The sequence below is a fragment of the Rattus norvegicus genome, chromosome 9, assembly GCF_036323735.1.
Source record: "Rattus norvegicus strain BN/NHsdMcwi chromosome 9, GRCr8, whole genome shotgun sequence".
NCBI lineage: Eukaryota > Metazoa > Chordata > Mammalia > Rodentia > Muridae > Rattus > Rattus norvegicus.
The window spans coordinates 63,488,930-63,509,901 of NC_086027.1; the positions used below are offsets into that span (position 1 = coordinate 63,488,930).

General features: G+C 40.2%; 1 protein-coding gene across 1 annotated transcript in view; it reads right to left on the bottom strand.

Moving 5' to 3' along the window:
• Pgap1 (post-GPI attachment to proteins inositol deacylase 1) overlaps positions 1-20,972 on the bottom strand; it is a 68,750-nt gene that overhangs the window by 18,907 nt on the left and 28,871 nt on the right. The window contains 10 exon segments of the mRNA NM_201990.1: positions 387-438; positions 553-626; positions 5,003-5,078; positions 8,437-8,514; positions 12,518-12,569; positions 13,671-13,717; positions 16,556-16,639; positions 18,064-18,119; positions 18,802-18,907; positions 19,911-19,977. Coding sequence (NP_973719.1) covers positions 387-438; positions 553-626; positions 5,003-5,078; positions 8,437-8,514; positions 12,518-12,569; positions 13,671-13,717; positions 16,556-16,639; positions 18,064-18,119; positions 18,802-18,907; positions 19,911-19,977 — 692 coding nt within the window.

Here is a 20,972-nt window from a genome sequence, read left to right on the forward strand (position 1 = left end):
CTACAGTTTAATGTTATTATTTATGATTAATATTACGTTTCTGCAGGATGACTGTATCTGAGTACATGTGGTCGGGTGAAGGTCAGAGATACTTTATGGAGCCGTTTACTTCCTCCACCTTTATGTGGGTTCTGGGGACTGAAATCAGGCCTTTATCTCCTGAGCCAGCTCACCCACCTCAAAATATATAGTGCTTTAAACATTTAAATATGGTTTACTATTAAGAAAGAGTCTATGCTAAATCTCCTGAAAATAGAAATATTCCCCATAATTAAATATTTAGTTGTACTCCATATAAAGTGTATGAAGGAAAAGACACAAAACGAGCCTTGCGGAAACCGCGGAGCAAAGGTCCTGCTCTTCAGGGGGTGGCACTGTGCCCTTACCTTTGCCTCCAGTGCACTTGCTGACCACGTTGACTTTAAAAGCTTGGTATATCTGATAAAGGTTGACAAATACAAAACAAAAATAACAAAAACAAAACCAAAGTTTCTTTGTTTAGTGAAATAGCGAATGCAGAGGAAGTTTTCCTGTTCTGCCCATGAGGATTACCTGTCCCAAGTTCAGCAGCTCTATGTTGTAGTACCGGCCGCTCGTGTTTATTATGGCCTTCCTGGAAGACAATCCTGTGAATTAAAAGCACTGTTATTTATAATACCAGAGAATTTCCAAAAAATGTGCTGGCTGCTTAAACAACATTTGAAAATACCAGCAGAATTGTCAAATTAAGGTAAAAACGTTTTAAAACTTTGATGTGGCAGTGTATGTGCAGGGGTGAAAAGCTTAAGGCACGCGCAGGCTGAGTTTAGAGCCATCGGAGCTCCAAGGGAGACAGATGGTCTAAAACACAAGCTGACATGCTTTTACTGCTGGCCTCTAGGCAGTAACTGCTAAATATGACAGTATTTATAGTGACCTCCAGTTAAACGGAAGGCGATTTTAAAAACTCAAGTACTGATTTCCAATTTTAGGAGGATCTGGCTCCTAAAGCATGTTAGTTTTAGATGATACAGGTGACTCAGAGTTGCTACTTTGCTACTTTCCTGAGCATTTTGTACCCTGAAATATTGACCTGGAGTAGGGTAAGGAGCAAAAACCTTAAAGGAGTTTCCTATTACAAGCAACACTGATGCTTTTGATAAAAAGGATACATGTGTGTGTGTATGCATGCGCGTGTGTGTCAGTGTGTGTATGTGTGTCTGTGTGTGTCTGTGCGTGTGTGTGTCTGTGTGTCTGTGTGTATATGTCAGTGTCTGTGTGTGTCTGTGTGTCTGTGTATGTGTCTGTGCATATATGTGTGTGTATGTGTGTGTGTGTCTGTGCGTGTGTGTGTGTCAGTGTGTGTCTATGTGTGTGTGTGTCTGTGCGTGTGTGTGTCAGTGTGTGTCTGTGTGTGTCTGTGTATGTGTCTGTGCGTGTGTGTGTATGTGTGTGTGTCTGTGCGTGTGTGTCTGTCTGTGTGTGTGTGTGTCTGTGCATGCGTGTGTGCGTGCATACGCACGTCTGTGTGTCTGTGCATGTGTGTGTCTGTGTGTGTATGTGTATGTGTGTCTGTGCGTGTGTGTGTGTCAGTGTGTGTCTATGTGTGTCTGTGTGTGTCTGTGCGTGTGTGTGTCAGTGTGTGTCTGTGTGTGTCTGTGTATGTGTCTGTGCGTGTGTGTGTATGTGTGTGTGTCTGTGCGTGTGTGTCTGTCTGTCTGTGTGTGTGTCTGTGCATGCGTGTGTGCGTGCATACGCACGTCTGTGTGTCTGTGCATGTGTGTGTCTGTGTGTGTATGTGTATGTGTGTATGTGTGTCTGTGTGTGTGTCTGTACATGTGTGTGTATCAGTGTGTGTCTGTGCGTATGTATGTGTGTATGTGTCTGTGCATGTGTGTGTGTCAGTGTATATGTGTGTGTCTGTGTGTGTCTGTCCGTGTGTGTGTCTGTGTGTGTGTGTGTGTCTGTGTGTGTGTGTGTGTGTACTATACTGAAAGATACTGGGATCAAGCCAAGTGAGTCCCTAAAACCCAAAGTTAAAACTGCTTAAGCAAGAAAGTATGTAACACTTGTATTATAACACCATGAATAAAATATCCATACTAAGCAATCACTCCACTATATATATATATATATATTTTCTCACTTGTCCATATGGCCTTGGAAAATAAATGAATAAATAAGACGGATGAGGCAACTCTACCTCAGACATGATTTCAACAATGGAGACTGCAATAGTAACTACTTGCTAAAGAATAGGTGACCCATTGTATGCTAAAATTAATAAGGTGTACATTTTTTCTAACTATTTCCTACAAGAATGTTAAAAAATAAAGTCTATTTATGAGAATTCATAGGCAAATGGAGGGAACTGGAAAATATCATCCTGAGTGAGGTAACCCAATCACAGAAAAACACACACGGTATGCATTCATTGATAAGTGGCTATTAGCCCAAAGGCTTGAATTGCCCTAGATGCACAGAACACATGAAACTCAAGAGGGATAACCAAAATTCGAATGCTTCACTCCATCTTTAAAAGGGGAACAAGAATACCCTTTGGCAGGGAATAGGGAGGCAAAGTTTAAAACAGAGGCAGAAGGAACACCCATTCAGAGCCTGCCCCACATGTGGCCCATACATATACAGCCACACAATTAGATAAGATGAAGCAAAGAAGTGCAGGCCGACAGGAACCGGATGTAGATCTCTCCTGAGAGACACAGTCAGAATGCAGCAAATACATAGGCAAATGCCAGCAGCAAACCACTGAACTGAGAACGGGACCCCCGTTGAAGGAATCAGAGAAAGGACTGGAAGAGCTTGAAGGGGCTCGAGACCCCATATGAACAACAATGCCAAGCAACCAGAGCTTCCAGGGACTAAGCCACTACCCAAAGACTATACATGGACTGACCCTGGGCTCCAACCTCATAGGTAGCAATGAATAGCCTAGTAAGAGCACCAGAGGAAGGGGAAGCCCTTGGTCCTGCCAAGACTGAACCCCCAGTGAACGTGATTGTTGGGGGGTGGACGGTAATGGGGGGAGGGTGGGGAGGGGAACACCCATGTAGAGGGGGAGGGGGAGGGAGAGGGGGAAGGGGAGGGGTTAGGGTGATGTTGGCCTGGAAACCGGGAAAGGGAATGACAATTGAAATGTAAATAAGAAATTCTCAAGTTAATAAAGATAAAAATAATGAAGTCTAGTAATTACGTAGTAGAGAAATCTTCAATGTACCACTCTAATTAACGAAAGATCAAAGTTAACACCATGAGTCATTAGATTTATTAGCATCATACTTCCTGATACATGAGGAAGACACATGATCTCTGGGTCTTCTTGGCAAAAATACATAAGCTCAATATGAAAATGTGACAGCAGTAAACAAATCCAAACTAAGGGATTTTCTGCAAGTAGCTGAGGACCCTTGGGATGTTTCAAACTGATAATGGCCACGGAAACTGATAAAGGAAAACAGCTAAACCCAAGGAGGAGCTGAAGTGAGTCACGGGAGACACGACAGTCAAACCCACTGAGGCACCTGGAGGAGGAGCAGAGGCAAGACTGACAATAAGCAAAGCTTGCTTAGGTTATTAAAAATTTTACCTGTACTAATTCAGATTCAAAACTGCATTACGGAGCTGGAAGGATCGCTCAGTAGTTAAGGACATGCACAGTATTTGCTGAGGACCTGAGGTTAATTCCCAGCACCCATATCATGTGGTTCACAGCTAATTTCACTTCCTGGGGGAATCCAACACCGTTAGCCTCAGCAGGCACTTACATTCATGTACACATGCCCAGACATAGGCACGCATGCATACAGGTAACTGGGTGAGCCAAACACGGCAGAGCAGGCTCTATAACCCCAGCCCTCAGGAGGCAGAAGTAGGAGTCGTAAGGTTTAAGGTCAGCCTTCCTGAGCTACATAGCACATCACTGTTAAAAACAAAGAAAAACAAACAACAACAGAAAACAGAAAATAAAGTGCTAAATTTATGTAAGATGTCAGCATCCAGGAAAGACTGGTAAAAGCTATAAAAGAAGTCTGTATTCTTTTGTAACACTTCTGTAAGTCTAAAGTTCTTTCACATAAAGCTTATAAGAACATTTGATTGGGGGATGGAGAGATGGCTCAGTGGTGAAGAGTACTGACTGCTCTTCCAGAAGACCTGAGCTCAATCAATTCCCAGAAACCCTGGTTCTCACCATCTCTAAGTCCAGTTCCAGGGGGACCTGTTGCCCTCTTCTGGCCTCTGCAGGTACTGCACACACATGGTACACAAAAACACATGTAGGCAAAACTCCCATCCACATAAATAATCTATTAACATAGAGTTGAGAAACCTTCATAAGACAGACAACAATTTAGATATGCTGTGTGTCCACGACAGAAGCAAGTGGGATGCCTTATTGATGAACAGAAAATCACCACGACGGTGTTGAAGGCACGAGCAGAGAATCTGAATGAGAAGTGAGGTTTATTTAAGTAATAAAATTCAAAGTTTGTCCTGTGAAAAAACTATAAAATGGACCAGTATTGCATAAGGAAATACGTATGCAGAAGCACTTGGTTCCTGCATTTGATATAAACATGGGAAAATACTGAGGTGGTTTGTAATGAGAATGGCCCCCATAGGCTCATGTGCTTGAATGATTTGCCCCTAGAAGAAGGAAGAGCTTGGGAAGGACTAGGAGGTGTGGCCTTGCTGTGCTTCCCAGTCCTTCTCTGCCTCCTACTTTGTGATCACATGTGGATCTCAGTTTTCCAGCCTCCATGCCTCTGCGCGGACACTATGTACTCTAGTTAGTCTTTCTTCATAAGTTGTCTTGGTCGCAGTGTCTTATCACAGCAAGAAAGAATGAACTTAGACAAGGACCATCCAACCTTCATCCACAATTAAACCACTGAACCCGACCACGTAACTTCCTAAGCACTCTGCTTGGAACATGCTAATTCTTATTCTATGACTGGGGCACTGCTAAAAGCTGGGCTTAAGCTTAAAAAACCAAAATACTTACCAAAAGAAAATAGGTGGGTTACGGGAAGCTGTATGGATCTTGCTTCTTTCTTAAAGAATTCACAGTCTACAACAAACTGAGACATAAGACGTTGACTTATTAGAAAATGTAGAATTTAATTTAGTGAAAATCCTGAGGTTTGTGTGGAAAATAAACCTCAGCTTTGGCAAGGTTTGTGAAACTGATTATCTGCAACTCTGGCAAGAATTTCTCAAGCAGATGCTATGCCAAGAAGACCTCATAAGAAATTTCTTAATCAAAATATTATCTAAAGGTCATTTTAATAACATATTCATTGCAAAGTTTAATTACAACATCAGGTGTTTTCAGAGGAAGGGTATTAAAGGCCAGATCAAAGCACTGAGATACAAAGACAATTTAAGATTAATTAAGGGTTTAGACTACATGTCTCTGAGTACTTTTCTAGTCAAAAGGGAATTATAACTTTGTTGCTTTCTAAATTAAACCCTGTATCTTTTAAGTATCTGTAGTCCAAGCAGGCTATAAAAGCATTTGTAGCTGCTCCTCCCACTCACGCATAGCTAATGCTACCTGTAGGAGGTTACTGCAAACCAGCCAGTTATTACAGAAAAAAGAAAAATGGAGCTCTTATCCAATAAACAGTGAGGTTTTCCAAAAGGAAATCTGGAACGTAGCATACCATTACCTTCTTTTATTTTGACAACATTTTCCTTTTAATAACATTTCTAGGCATGTGTACGAAACTTGTTTTCGGCTGTTTGCAAAAAGAACAGTTTCTGGAAAGGCAAAAAAAATTTAAATAATCACAACACCACCGAATTATTATGGCCAGTAGGAGGATATGAAAAAAATGAATATAATCCTCACAATAGAGGAAGATTTTGCTCTTCCTGGGGTATCTCAGCTGTGTCATTCCTTTGCCCTCCGATGGACTCTCAGTTGTTTTTTAAACTGAAGTCCAGGTGAATGAGCTGCTGTTAGACTTGTGCTGTGTGGTGCACAGAAAAGAGCATCACCAGGCTGGGTGCTTTGCTCTCAATCCTCCCCTCAAGGCAAAGAAGCACTTCCATTATAGAAAATACTGCTCAGGGACTACTGCGGTGGTATGAATGTGCTTGGCCCAGGGAGTGGCCCTGTTTGGAGGTGTGGCCCTGTTGGAAGAAGTGTGTCACTGTGGGAGAGAGCTTTAAGAACCCGTCCTAGTTGCCTGCAAGCCAGTCTCCTAGCTGCCTTCAGAACAAGAGGTGGAACTCTCAGCTCCTTCAGCCCCACATCTGCTTGAACACTGCCCTACTCCCACCTTGATAATGGATTGAACTTCTGAACCTGTAAGCCAGCCCTAAGTAAATGTTGGCCTTTATAAGAGTTGCTTTGGTCATGGTGTCTGTTCACAGCAATAAAACCCTAACTAAGACAATTAGAAACCACTTAGTGAACAGGATTATTCATATTTTTTCAAAGTGCTTTTTGGGTGAATCATAAGATAGTGAAGCAGTTTCACAAATGCAACTTCAATGATTTTCATAAAGATATTTAAATACTAGATTTTTTTTTATTTAGACTGTACTGATAGGTTGGCATAATGAAACAAATATCTAACCAAGAAAGGCAGAATACAAAAGTCTCTCTTTAAATAACCAAAGCTGGCCAGTTTCTGTGCTTGTAGTTTGTGTTTGATCATGGAAAAGGTGAAGCTAATTCCATACATCAGTTTTTAAATCATAAAGCTCTCAGCTGATTCCACTCTTCGTGCACAACTTACTGATGACGGGCTATGTGTAGATGTGCAGAAATCAAAGACTACAGTGAGAGAGAAGTGAGCCCCAGCACAGACAGCCACATCATTTTCTGAAGAGGATTAAGATGCATTGTGTATTTATTACTCTGCTACAATTATCTATTTGAAGGAAGCCTTGTCGATTTCTTGGTATAAACAGAAAAGGCCTTTTCAAGTTTTGGGAAGATGTTAGATTCATTCAAAACCAACTTACCTGACTGAAAACCCTTAAAAAAGAGAGCTTTTATTATTGAAGGTGCTGAATTGCCTCTCACTTGAGCTAAGCAAACACAGCAAGGAATCCATTAAGGGTACTCAAGAGACTCAGTCTCCAAGATAACTGGCGACAACATCCACTCTCCTTTCCCTGATTTCTTCTAAATTTTCCTAATTATTTTGGTCACAAATCTCATTAACTTTCTCACTCAAAACTTTTGGTTTTGTTTGTTTATTTAATGTGGCATTTACTGCAGATTGGATATAAATTGGGAAAAAAGTATCTGCTTGTCAATCTCAGAGTTCACAGTATGTTGATAATAATAAAGATATTAGCAAATAATTAAAAATGTACTGTGATATGAATATTCCTCAAAGAGTCATCAAAAGCACCATGTGATGGAGCAGAAGTCTGCTGGAGGAGCATGGGAAGGAAGGCCCCGTGTCTGGTAAGTGGGCTGAGCGTAATGGGGAAAGGAGGAGGGCCAAGGCTTCTCCCCTCTGTGTACTTTCTTCCCTGGGACTCTCTCAAAATCCCCACCCTTATTCCTACTCCCACCTCACTAAAATTGCCCCTCAACCCCCCTGAAGTGGTGCTGACTCCTCCTGTGGCAGGCCCACCCCCACCGCAGAAAGATGATGCAGTCCTGCTTTCAGTGGAAGATCGCCCAGCTTGTACGATGTTACAAGGACAGTTTCCCTACACTTCTGCCCACCATTATTCCACATCTGGGGGCCACCCTTTCAAAATTACTTACTTATTCACTGTTTTCCACAGTGTGCTTTCTCAGCCACTGTTTTGTTTTGATTTGTATTAAATTACAATTTTTGTAGCCATGTTACCACTGAGTTTCTAAAATGTATGTAGTATAAAGGAACTGGAACTTGAATTTTGTTTTATTTTAATTAATAATAATAATTAATAATAAATAGCCATGCATGGTAGTAATTTGGAGCTCGATGGTACTGATCCTTCCTACCTTCCTAAGAAGTCCTATTCCTCAAGGCTATTTGTCATCCCCACACTGTACGGCCACGCTCAGTCCCTCCATACGTGATATTAGCGTTTGGTCTCTTCATGTACTTGCTGCATTCTGACCTGTATTCTATGCATTCAAAATTCTGCCTTTTCTCATTACTCTTTTTTTCTCCTTACAAAACAGGATGACAATTGACAGAGTCCTTTCTGTATCTGCTAGTAAGCTCTGATATCTTGTTCATGAAATGGCGCCTAGCAAGTGGTAGATCTGGAAAGACTGGCAAACTGTAGCCAGCTCTCACCAGGAACAAAAGGAACTGTGTTTATTCTGCTTACGATGAGTGGACATCAGGTGGGATCACCACACTGGCCAGGATGTTAGACAAGCCTGCACCCATGCAGAAATCATCAAAAAAATAAATAAACATTCACAGGAGTACCCACCAAACATTCCAATAAAGCCCTTAACACACCAGTTACCTTGCTTCCGTGGACAGACGGTACGTAGACAACAATATGCGACAAGGATGGATAGTCTTGAAGTCTTAGCGTCAGAGACTGAAAGTAACGGTAAAGACACAAAGCCACTTTTGTTTCTGATGCGCGTTTAAAAAAACTTACAAAATCCTTATTTCTCAATGGGTTATTTTAGAAATCAGCTCTTAAAGCACCCACTTAATATGCATGAGGCCCCAGATTGAACTTCAGCATATACCCTCACTCCCACAAAAACCACACACAAATTTTTATACACATTTATATTTCCGGGTCAATAATTTTACAAAAAGATAAATTCACAGTAATTACTGTTAAATATAAATCACTAAAATACTGCTTGAACAAAGGATGCTTAACATTAAAGTCAAAATTTTATGTAATTTTTTCCAAATGTGGTGATTCTTTTTGTAATTTGGCTATCCATTATGGAGAACATTTTATTTTTCCTATATTTATAATAGTAAATTTCAAAGAACATTCAAAAGTTGCTAAATGTGATGGAGAGTTACACTTGATCGCTAAGGATTCTGGCTCAGCTGAAGTAGCAAAGACTGCTGGCTAACATAGGAAATATACCACCCCTTAAAATACTTAGTCCTGACAATGAGACACGCTAATGATGACTTTCACCAAATGAGCACTACGGGTTCCATAAAAATGAATACCAGATTTTACAGTTTATATCTGATGAATGGACAGTAGGACACTAGCCTTTTCCAGTCACTCCCAAGATTCCAGAAACAGTTTTCAATCCAGTTTTACTTCCGGAAGCAGACGTAGGATGGGAATGAGTATGTTAAGAGTACTGAATGGATATTAACGTTTCCACCGACACTTGTTTTCTTCACGTTCCCTCAGAAACATTAGTGTTTCTCACAAGTAGGACAGAGATGCAGAAGCTAAAACACCGAGAAAGTGGCTCACAGACCAGCCAGGAGCAAACTCCTAGGTCTTAGAGACTAAGGATGTTAGAGGTGCTACTTAAACCACAGCTACAGGCAGTCGAGGCCATCAAAAGGCAGAGTGCATGAAAGACAACTCCCGGTTAGGAAAAACGGATGCTCTGTGAGGCAATGGGCCCAGCAGCCACTGACTGTGCTCTCAGTAACGACAGGTGAGCATCTGTAGTGCTTTCCCAGAATGCCCCGCCTACTTATTAAGATACAGTCAGAGCCTCACAGTGATGCCTTCCTGCCATAACCTTGGTTTAGACGGCACCGGTATGCAAAACACGACAAAATATTCTCACTTTATCATCTCATTCTGTTTCTTTATCTGTAAAAATATGGTGTGGAGAAAGGGCTACTTTGAAGTTGATGCCTAATCTGAATACGTTACATTGTCCTAATTAAGGAAATGAAAGTTACATTTGGCGGCGATCCCTATGAACACAATGATGGCCACAAATGGGGTAACTCAACAAAAGGTGTCAGCCTAAGGCCTTCAGAATATTTTTATTCAGGATCAAAACTTGGAGGTGGCTTTAGTCTGTTTAAATATTTAAGATCTTTGTTAAGTCTCAGGCAACAATGTTTTTTCTCTTAGCGAGTACTTTGTACTTGCCTTGACAATGACCTATGCTAGTTACTTATGTATTATTAAGTTTTGGAAACGGGGTTCCAAGAGGTATTCTAGGCTGGCCTTGAACTCTCCATGTAGCACGTATAGGTGAGCCACATGTTTTGCTTTATTACTTCCTTCATATACTTTAAAAGAAAACTGTGCTACCTGAGAATCACTAACATGTTACATAAAAATGTTAAGTATAATGGGAAATGTTGTTTGTATTTAATATTATCTTAAACTTAAAAAAACCCTAAGATTGCACACTACTGCAATCCTCTCTTCTGGAAATCACCATTAGAAAGCTGGAAAAGCTTGCTTTCCTGCTCTGCACACATTTGATTCCTAAATTAACAACAAACGGGAACCTACAATTTGGTAAACACATTTTTCAGTCTCTGTAGATTTATGGAAACAGTATCTACTTAAGAAATTTCTTTGGTGTTTTGAGAAAAGTTCTCGAGATACAGAGCCAAGTCCTCACTGTACAGCCTGGCTGGCCTCAAATGCTCCGTTATCTTCCTTACCTCTGCTTCCTAAGCTCTGGATTACAGCTGTGCGCTACACCCAGCTAAGACATACACTTAAAATGCAGAGCAGAGAAGGTTTTATAAGGTCTTTAATCATTATTTCTCCTGGAATTATAAGGTGGATAGAAGTTCCAAGTTGGAAATGTAAGGGAATGTTCACTGTATCTGAGAGAACGAGGCACAGCCCAGCAGTTAGGATCCATCCTAACATTCCTGTTCTGCTTTTGCCTGAAGATTAGCAAAGATCCAAGCACAGATTTTCAAAATGCCATTCAATAAAATTGCTTCTTTATACATTTGTTTTAAAAATCAGTAATATTTGTTTCCAAAGGAACATGCACAAATTAAGAACAAACAAGACAAGACAAACAAGGCAAGACATCCAAAGTTGTAGACGTGACCGGTGACACCATTCTCCTTTTCTTTGCTGTCTGCTAGTACAACTTACATAGAGTGAATTTTAATGTAAATTAACACCCCAGCTATTCAGGAGACTGAGGCAGGAGGATTGCATGTTCAAAGTCCACTTGTGCTACAAAGGGAATTCAAGGGCTGCATTCATACATTGTGAGGTCACCCTCCCAACTCAAAGATAAAAATCAAAGGCTAAGTAGATGACTAGGTGATATAGAGGACATGAACTTGACCCACAGTGCTGCCCCTCAATAAAGTAATTACTATTATGAGAAAAAAATATGGTGTCAGCTGGAGAGGACTGAGAATAGCCAGACATCTTCCATTTCAAGTCTAAGTTCATTGGACAATATATTTAATTTTAAAGTACTGATTTAAAGACTAAAACCGCCAAGCCCAGATGAAGATTGTAAATTATAATATACACAATTTGGAAATCAGAACACATATTTCATCAAATTATAGACATATTTTGTGTTTTCCACAATAGATTGTGAGAATATACAAATTAGTCTTTTTTAAAAAAGACTTGCACCCTGGGCTCCAACCTCATACGTAGCAATGAATAGCCTAGTAAGAGCACCAGTGGAAGGGGAAGCCCTTGGTCCTGCCAAGACTGAACCCCCAGTGAACGTGATTGTTGGGGGAAGGGCGGTAATGGGGGGAGGATGGGGAGGGGAACATCCATATAGAGGGGGAGGGGGAGGGACTAGGGGGGATGTAGGCCCGGAAACCAGGAAAGGGAATAACATTCGAAATGTAAATAAGAAATACTCAAGTTAATAAAGAAAAATAATGAAAAATAATGAATAATAATGAAAAAAAAAAGACTTGCAGGGCTGGAGAGATGGCTCTACGGTTAAGAGCACCGACTGCTCTTCCAGAGGTCCTGAGTTCAATTCCCAGCAACCACATGGTGGCTCGCAACCATCTGTAATGGGATCTGATGCCCTCTTCTGGTGTGTCTGAAGAAAGTGACAGTGTACTCACATACATAAAATAAATACATAAATCTTAAAAACAAAAAAAACCCCCCACAAAACAAAAAACAAAAAACTTGCTAACTTAGGGGAGTTAATTAAGGAAATCTCTAACAATTATTAACTAAAACTGTGTTAGGATTTGCTACTCCGCAGAACTAGCTGCAAGAATTACCCAATTGCTTAACCACAGGCGATGTAACCTAGAAAGTTACACTGTGTCTCACTGAAATACTCACCCTACTGCAGAGTCCTTCCTCCCAAATGAATTCTCAACAGAACACAGTACTAGTTTTCAGTTTGGGACATACAGTTATGCCTATTTTCAAAGTGCATTTTAAAAAGTCTATCTGGCTCTCTCAGCATGATGCTGTAACAGATTCAGTTCTTAAATCTCTGAAAGCAAACCAAACACGGCTGTTTGCTATTCCTTATCAAATACATTTCCAAAGGAAATACTCCCAAAATTTATTTCTAAAACCATATTTTTAAGGCTTTTTGAAAGAGCACAGTCCAAAGTGTCTGTCAGCTGATTTTTTTTTTACCTAAATCTATAATTCTAAAGCTATTGTTTACCTTGATTGTTGGCAACAGTTCAGCTTTCCAGGACAAATCAACCCCTTGCCGGCTTTGAAATAAATATGAAGACATAATTAGAGGACAAACGGTCAAGCATTATAATTTGCAAACAAACTTCAGAATAAAAAGACTACATCTGTAGCCCTGTAGATGAAAGACTGCAGTTACAATGAATATGAAGTCTGATGTCTAAGTCCACAAAGTTCCCTTGGTAAAAATATATTCATATATATTGTTTTTTATTGATTTTTCTTAACAAGCAATTAGTTATGTAAAAAATTACTAGTGTATACATTTCCTTGTGCTTTCATTTAAGAAGCAAAGCCGGGGGGTTGGGGATTTAGCTCAGTGGTAGAGCGCTTGCCTAGGAAGCACAAGGCCCTGGGTTCGGTCCCCAGCTCCGGAAAAAAGAACCAAAAAAAAAAAAGAAAAGAAAAAAGAAAAAAAAAGAAAACAAAAAAGAAGCTAAGCCGGAACCAGTAAGACGAGTCAGTTGGAAAAAGCACTTGCAGCACAGGCTTGACAACCTGAACCCGGAATACTACAAGAGGGCCAACTCCCAACAGCTGCCCTTTAAACTTCACACGTATGCCAAGTGTACTCGTGCACACTCACATACATACATGCAGATGCACACACACACACACACAATCACGGAGCACATGCATGCATGCACTCATACACACGTGAACAGCACAAATGCACATACATGTGCACCCACACATGCATGCTCATATATGTACAATACATACACATACAATAATTAAAATTTTAAATATAGAAATTATAATCTGAAATGATAGCATAATAAATGTATGAGCATCTAAAGTTTTCTGGCTATTTGTTGTGGTTCATGTATGTAATTTCAGTACTGGGGAGGCTGATGCAGAATAGCAGTGTGAGTCCCAGGCTAGCCAGAGCTACACAGTAAGTTCTAGAACAGCCTGGGCTACAGAATGGGACCTAATCTCAAAAAATAAAACAGAAAAAAAAACCCCAAACTATTTTGTGTGTGTGTACACTCATGTGAGCACACATGTATGAGTGTGTGCATATATGTGTATACATATGCATATAGCTACTCTGAAAGCTTAATTTCTAAACATGTTTTGTGTTAAGGAAAATGAACAATTGGTTCAAAAAAACTTACCACATGGAAGTGCTGTTTATGCAGCCAAAAATCCAGCTATTTGTGTCCTGTTGGTTAGGAACAGAAAACAATGCCATAAAACAAGCATTTCCATACTTTCCTGTTACATATGATAACATCCAGAGAAAAATACATGGGAACATTGATGGTTAGGACCAAGAAAAACACAGTAGCAGTCTGTGACTAAGAAGCTGTACTAAGACCCATGTTCTTAAAAGATACCCGGGGAAAGGACAGGCCGAAAGTCCTTAATTTGTCCTAAATAAAAGTCAGGGCACTGGTAGAGCCTATGTCCTAAGTATTTCTAACCCTCGCTCCAAACTTTCAGTTTCATAATGTCCATACTTTAGTTACACATAGTAACCTGCATTTTAACAAAAGTAAATACGGACTAGAGATAGACCTTTCTAGAAACAAACGGCTATAGTCAGGAAGGTAAAAACAATGAAAAAGGAATGCCTTAAACTTAAAAGTCAGCCTATACCCAGCTCTTTACTTCACTGTGTGCATTCTCACTTAACTACCAGGACATGACTTCTGTATCCACAGGAACGTGTTCAGTCTGAAACCCAATCACAAGGGCTGGAGACTGAAGGCAGCCACAACTTCATCAGCACAAAATTAGATGCAGCAGAAAGAACAACTCTTGTTTTTTTCCTAAACAAAGCACCTTACATTTAGCTCTGGTTATTTAAAAAGCACCAACACCTAAGACGTTTATTCCAATTTCTATAGAAGCAAAAGTGATATCCAAGATCTGATGTCACTGAAATCCCCAGAGTTAGAATGATGTGGAGTCCATCAAGACAGCTAGGTTAAGTTGCCTTGGAATCACAGATATAACAATGAAGACATCAGTCCTTTCATCCAACCAGTGTTTATAAAGTCTATTCTAAAGAAAAACAACTTTCTTAGAGAAAATGATGCATCAGGCAGTCTGTCTGATTTCATGGAGCTTAAATCAAAGACGACATTTTTTTAAGAATATAGAAAATTAACAATTAAGTCTTTCTTTCTTTTCACTGTAGGCATCTCAGTTGTGTGATTCCGGTTTCTCGGAACAATAATGAGAAGTTATGACTGAGGAGGACAGTACTCCCACAGCATTGGAAGTAAGGGATAAATGACATAAGAATGGCAGAATGCTGGTAACTGTTTAAAACTATGTTAATTACAAATTAATCCATTATCATATTTCTCCCTACTTTTATATCGGCTTAAAAGGATTACGATAATGGGATGGGGAGCAGTCGAGGGCAGACCGGGAGGGGGATGAAGACCGGACTGTAAAAAAGGATTAAAGAATTTAAAAAAGTATTACGATAGAAAATTGTGATAGAAAAATTTTAAATTCATGTATTATTTTATGGTAATTAATACTCACTGACTCATTATCTACTACTGCTGTGACGAAAGTGACCGAGGCAACTTATAGAAGGAAGCATTTAATTTGGGTTCACGGTGACCCTCACAGCAACAGGCAGGCAGGCATGATGCTGGAGCAGTGCTTGAGGGCTCACATCTCCATCCGCAAGCCCAGCAGAAAGCGTAACTGGGAGTGGTGTGGGCTTCTGAAACCTTGAAGTCCACCCATGGCATATGTCCCCTAACAAAGCCATCCCTAGGAGTCCTCCCCAAACAGGTCTACCAGCTTGGAACTAAGTACTGGAATATGTGAGTCTACAAGGCCATTCTAGTTTAAACCAACGCGTCCAACGACATCACAGAAAACACTCTCCTACCGCTCACATGCACGATCTGCACTTTGACGAGCCTCTTCCTCGATGTGACCTTGACCTCCTGGCGGGATGAAGTGTGGCCATCCCCCACATGCTTACGTTTGGACACTTGTTTTCCAGCTAGCCGTGCCGTTTGAGAGGAAGTGAAATCTTTAGGAGGTGAGGCCTAGCTGGAACAAGTGGGATGGTGTGGGGAAGCCACTGGGGTTCACTGTCCCCGTTCTGATCCCAGCTGTGTGGAGATTCAAAGAGTCCCACAGGCTACATTGTCTGTGCCATGAATTGCAAGTAATTACACTAAGATGCTTTTTTTTTTTTTTTTTTTTTTTTTTTTTTTTTTTTTTAAGATCATGACCGCAGTGGCTACCTGTCACCTTTTCTTTAAACCTGTTCTCTATGTTGTTTCAGATGTTAAGGTCTACTGGCAAAGTCACACACTGGGTCTGAGTTCTGCATACGTGTAATCTCAGCTACTCAGAGCCTGGGCAGGATGCCGAAAGGCCTACCTACTGGCGGCAAGAATCGGCCTCACACAAGTAATACAAATAATAAAACCTTAACAGGTAAAGAATTAAATTATGAAAGATGAAATATAATATAAAGAATCCTGAATACTATCCTTGCACAAGTACTATGCCATGCTAGTCTAGCCTATGAAGGACCACATTGCTGCGTGTACTTAGCAGGAGTTTATTAAAAAGAAACAGCTACTGCTTTGACGGTGTTTGCCTGTACTCTCGTCACTCCACTGTCCTACAGAGCATCTGGCATAAAAAGCACCTGCACTCTACTATGTGATCACAAAACAGGGTTCATTTCCTAAAACTCCACTAGCACAGCTTTACCATCTCTACTTATCCTTTAAAAACTAACAAAGGTTTAGGATTCAACTCCTCACCCAGAGGACAGTAAATCTAAGGTAGAAGGAAAGGGCGGAAGACTCGAGTAGACGAGAACATTACCAGGTATACATAAACTTAATAGTTTATCTATATATGCTTAACAGATCTCAATCAAAACACCATTCAAAATAAATGTTTCCTCTTACTCAACTTAATGACAGTTAGAGCGAATCCTATGAGACCGGCTGGAAACTAAGGGAATGGACAACAGCTTTCAAACTTAAATAAGACGCGCTGATCTTACCAGCATGGTGCTCTGACAGTAGGCGTGAGTGTAGACCTTTCTATGATTTGCAAGAGGAAATGCAAAGTAAATCTTATCAGATTCCTAAAAAGGAGAGAAAAGAATTTAAGGACAATGAGTGAATAATTTCACCGTTCAAAACTCACAGCAACAAGAATAATGATCACATCATTGCTGTTGCTAGGAGCCAGTTGGCGGGGAATGGAAGGGAAAGAGTACGGAGACAAGAGAGATGAAGACTCCAGAAGGCCGTCCTGGATGCCTCGGCATCTGCGCATCTGTAGATGGTTTACCTTCTAGTCACCTCTTTTGTTTTGTTTTGGTTTTTGAGCCAGGGTTTCATTTTATAACAATGCCTGGTCTAGAACTTGCCACATAGACCAGGCTGGCCTCGAACTTTCAGCAATCCTCCTGCCTCTACCTCCCAAGTGCTGGGATTAAATGTGTGGTGTGCATCACCATGCATGGCTGTGGTAATTAACTTCTGATCACTCTGGCTACTGAAAAGGTCATAGAACCAACAGCCTAGTAGCCATGGCCAGATTCTGGTTTGTAGGTCCAGTTTCCTAAATGAAGCAATTCCTTAAATAAATACCAAACTCAAACACTGGAGGAAATGCTGAAACACGTGTCACTCACAGTGTGAAACTCTTCTGGAGAATGGGCACACTAACAGACACAACTAAGTAGATAAACTGAGAAGATTAAGGAGACAAACTTGGGATGGCTTCAGCTTGCCAGGCAAAGATTCAATGAACTCGCCGAGTGCAAGCATTCATACTCCCGAGTTGACAACAGACACCGGGAAAGGAGAACAGGCCAACCCACTACTCCAACAGCCGGCACACACGGTGCTCTGCAGATGTATCATCCTTTCCTGCCGCGCCTGCCTTACTTTTACAAACTTAGCAGATAAGGGGACATTTTCCAGTGAAGTATTCTAATCAATAAGTGAAAGAGAAATAGGATGCAATCATTTTTTTGTGTCCTAAATTAATTCATTCAGACACTCCCTGCCAACTGTTTATATCTCAAGAAGAGATTCTAGGAAAAGGAAAAAAAAAAGAAAATTAATAAAAGATAGAATCCAGCAGGCATTGGGATCCAATTACTAAATCACAGGAAGAGGTGGTAAGGAAAACGCTGAATGACCACGGAGATGCAATCAGCAAAATGGACCAGCGGGAAATCCCATCACAGAAAGCCACTGGCGTTCTGTCAATAATTTTCAAAGAAAATTAGAGTGGGAAATGTAATGAAGAGGAATACAGACACATCAGCCAACGGGGATATGTGCGCTTCATTTGGAACCTTAATTAAACAAATTGAACCAAAAAAAAAAGGGTCCAAATTTATGATCAAACAAGTAAATTGAACTCAATATTTATTATTAAGGTATTCTTACCAAGTCATGGAAAAATAGATGTGATTCGCTCTTAAACGCTCTTAACTTTTAAAGATAAATAAGAGATTAAGTTTGGACAGAAACACACTGATAGAATACTTACATTATAAGCCACATAGGACCATCTGGACACTTTTACTGGAACCCACATAGATGTCCCTTAATGTGAAGGAAATTAATTTATTTGCCTCATTTTGTTTCCATATTACAAATTTTCTTTCTTTTTTGAATTCTGACAAATACTTACTAACAATAACAAACAAATGGGTCCTTAAACACAAATGCACCCTTTGGTGCTTGGCATCAACCAGTGTGATGAGTTATGAACGCTCTCAGTATCTTTAGCTTAACGGAGCTCTCAACAGAAGGAATGAGCACTACTCCTCCCACACAAAACATTTAAATGGCTAACAAAGCAGATGCTTAGGAGCAGATTTATCAATGAAATGATGTGCCAGTAACTCAACAGAGGGCCGAAGGGTAAATGACTCTGAGAAATAAAGATGCTATAAATAATATGGCTCTCTCTTTGGATGACTATCAAGAAAAACAAGGTTTTTTTTTATTTAAATAAAATTTTTTATTTAACTCCAAACCTTTCTATTTATCAAGCTATTTCCAGCACAAAACGTTTATCTGCATCTACAATTTTCTTTTCTACTTTACCCTTTCAAACCAAGAACTTGTTAGCACCCTGACAGGGAAATCAGTAAATAATAGAACCATAATACTTGAAGTATTCCAACTGCCACCAATACCAAATACTAACAACTGTGCACTAATAACAGATTTATCAAAAATAGTAATGAAAAGTTCTATTTTAAAGGTTACTACCACAAACCTGTTAGGTCAGAAATTATGGACGGATTTTCCTCAAACTGTTTAGCTGGGTGTCTTATAAAATGGTGATTCAGAACAGACAATTTCTTCTTAGACTTCTGAGTTATCTAGAGAGAACATTGATATAGTCTAGATCATTGACGTCATGACAACTTGATGAAGCATTACTTTGAGTAACAGAGTCAACATTTACTCTCTCTGAGTCAGGCACTGTTCTAAAACAATACACTATTAGTCTAATCCTCACAATACTCTAAAAGGTATTATATACCTGCATTTCATGAAAAAAACTAAGGCACAGAGAAATAATGTTTAAAGTCACTCAACTATTAAGATTTGGGGCTACAATGATCTATTGTAATAAAAACAGACTATCTCAAACACTAGTGCCTTCCCAAGAGGAAGAAGCCAGAGCCATAGCTCTTAAGATCATCCCCATAAAACAGAGATACACTGCAAGAAGGCCTGAGGGAAGGCAGTTTAAGATGAGTAATATCAGCTTGTTCCTAACTCACAGAAGGCCCTGAAGCTAGTGAACACAAGCCTGTTAACTGTGCTGAAATGACCCCTACCACAACCCACCCAGCAAAGTAGTAACATGACGCTAGTATCTGTACAGGGCATGGTAGTTCCTCACAGTGAGATCTCATTACAGAAATGACTCAACCTGGACAGTGCACAGTTAATCTCTGGTGAGCGTGAGTTACTGAATGACTGCATACATTTCGCTCTTATCAATATTCTACAGCAAACTCTACAACATGATTCAAGAGAACCTAGTAAGAAAGAGTATGATGTTCAAAATACACTACTAAGAAAAATTATTAATTAGTCTGTAATAAATATTTCTCTTAAATTAAAAAATAAAAGCCAGAGAAATGTGTATCAAACACTGAACTGCTCAAACAACTGAAGGCAGGGTTAAAGGACCCTCTGCTCTTATGGCTAATACAGCACACCAGAAGAAAAAGATAATTCCATTTCAGGACTAATTTAAATCGATACAGGGTCCGGATTTCTCTTAGTATCCATGTTGAAATGAATCAAATCTATTAGTGCTAACAAAGCTTTCGCTTTGCTAAAATGAGCTTTCCATTTGAAAACGCATACTTGTTTGGTATCGGCATCAATAAGATCAAAGAACGCTCGAATTGTCGTCAGCTGCAGCTGTTTACACCTAAAAAGGTAAACAAAAGGTGTAAAAAGGGAGCACATACGATTTCTTAAACCACGTCCTTAATGTTTTTAATTTGATATTGTTACTAGTGTGGCATTTGTTTATTAAGAATAATAAAACATTTGTTTATTGAATATATGTAAGAAATGATCATACTTCCTCTCTTATTCTTTGAAAATTTCATATCCTAGCCATATCTAGCCCTTGCTTCCTCCCCGATTCTTCCCACATCTCCCACATCACACCTCCTTTCCAACTTCATGTCCTCCTCTTGAATTTAATCCATTTTTTAACTCACTAAATCCAGCTAGTCCCACCCACGTGGGCATGAGTGTGGGGTACTGACCAAACCATACCTCTCTCCACAAAGTGACTCTCCCTCTCCCACGAGCTGGCAACTGCCAGTTTTGATTCAGATGTGCACAATGGAGAATACTGTGTGTCTTTAATGCTGCACACCAAAAACGTTTCCAACAGATCATTCTTACTCAGTGTATATACCAAGGTTGAAAGATATAAAAGCAAAGCAAATGAAATCTTTCTGGGTATCTGACAGCAGAACAGCCTTCCTGTTGCCCATGCGACTTCCAGGCATACACTGTATCTGCCTCCCCTTACACGCCTGCACTGGGTGGATCTGAAGACACTGTGGCTTGTGCAGGCAGAGGAAGGAAGGACACAAGAATTTTTTTTCTCTTCTTTTTTTTTTTTTCAGAGCTGGGGACTGAACCCAGGGCCTTGCGCTTGCTAGGCAAGCGCTCTACCACTGAGCTAAATCCCCAACCCCTTTTTTTAAGATTTATTTATTTTATGTATGTGAGTCCACTGGAGCTGTCGTCAGACACACCAGACGAGGGTGTCAGAGCTCGTTACAGATGGCTGTGATCCACCATGTGGTTGCTGGGATTTGAACTCAGGACCTCTGGAAGAGCAGCCAGTGCTCTCAACCACTGAGCCACCTCTCCAGCCCAGATAAAGGGATCTTAAAGCCAGAG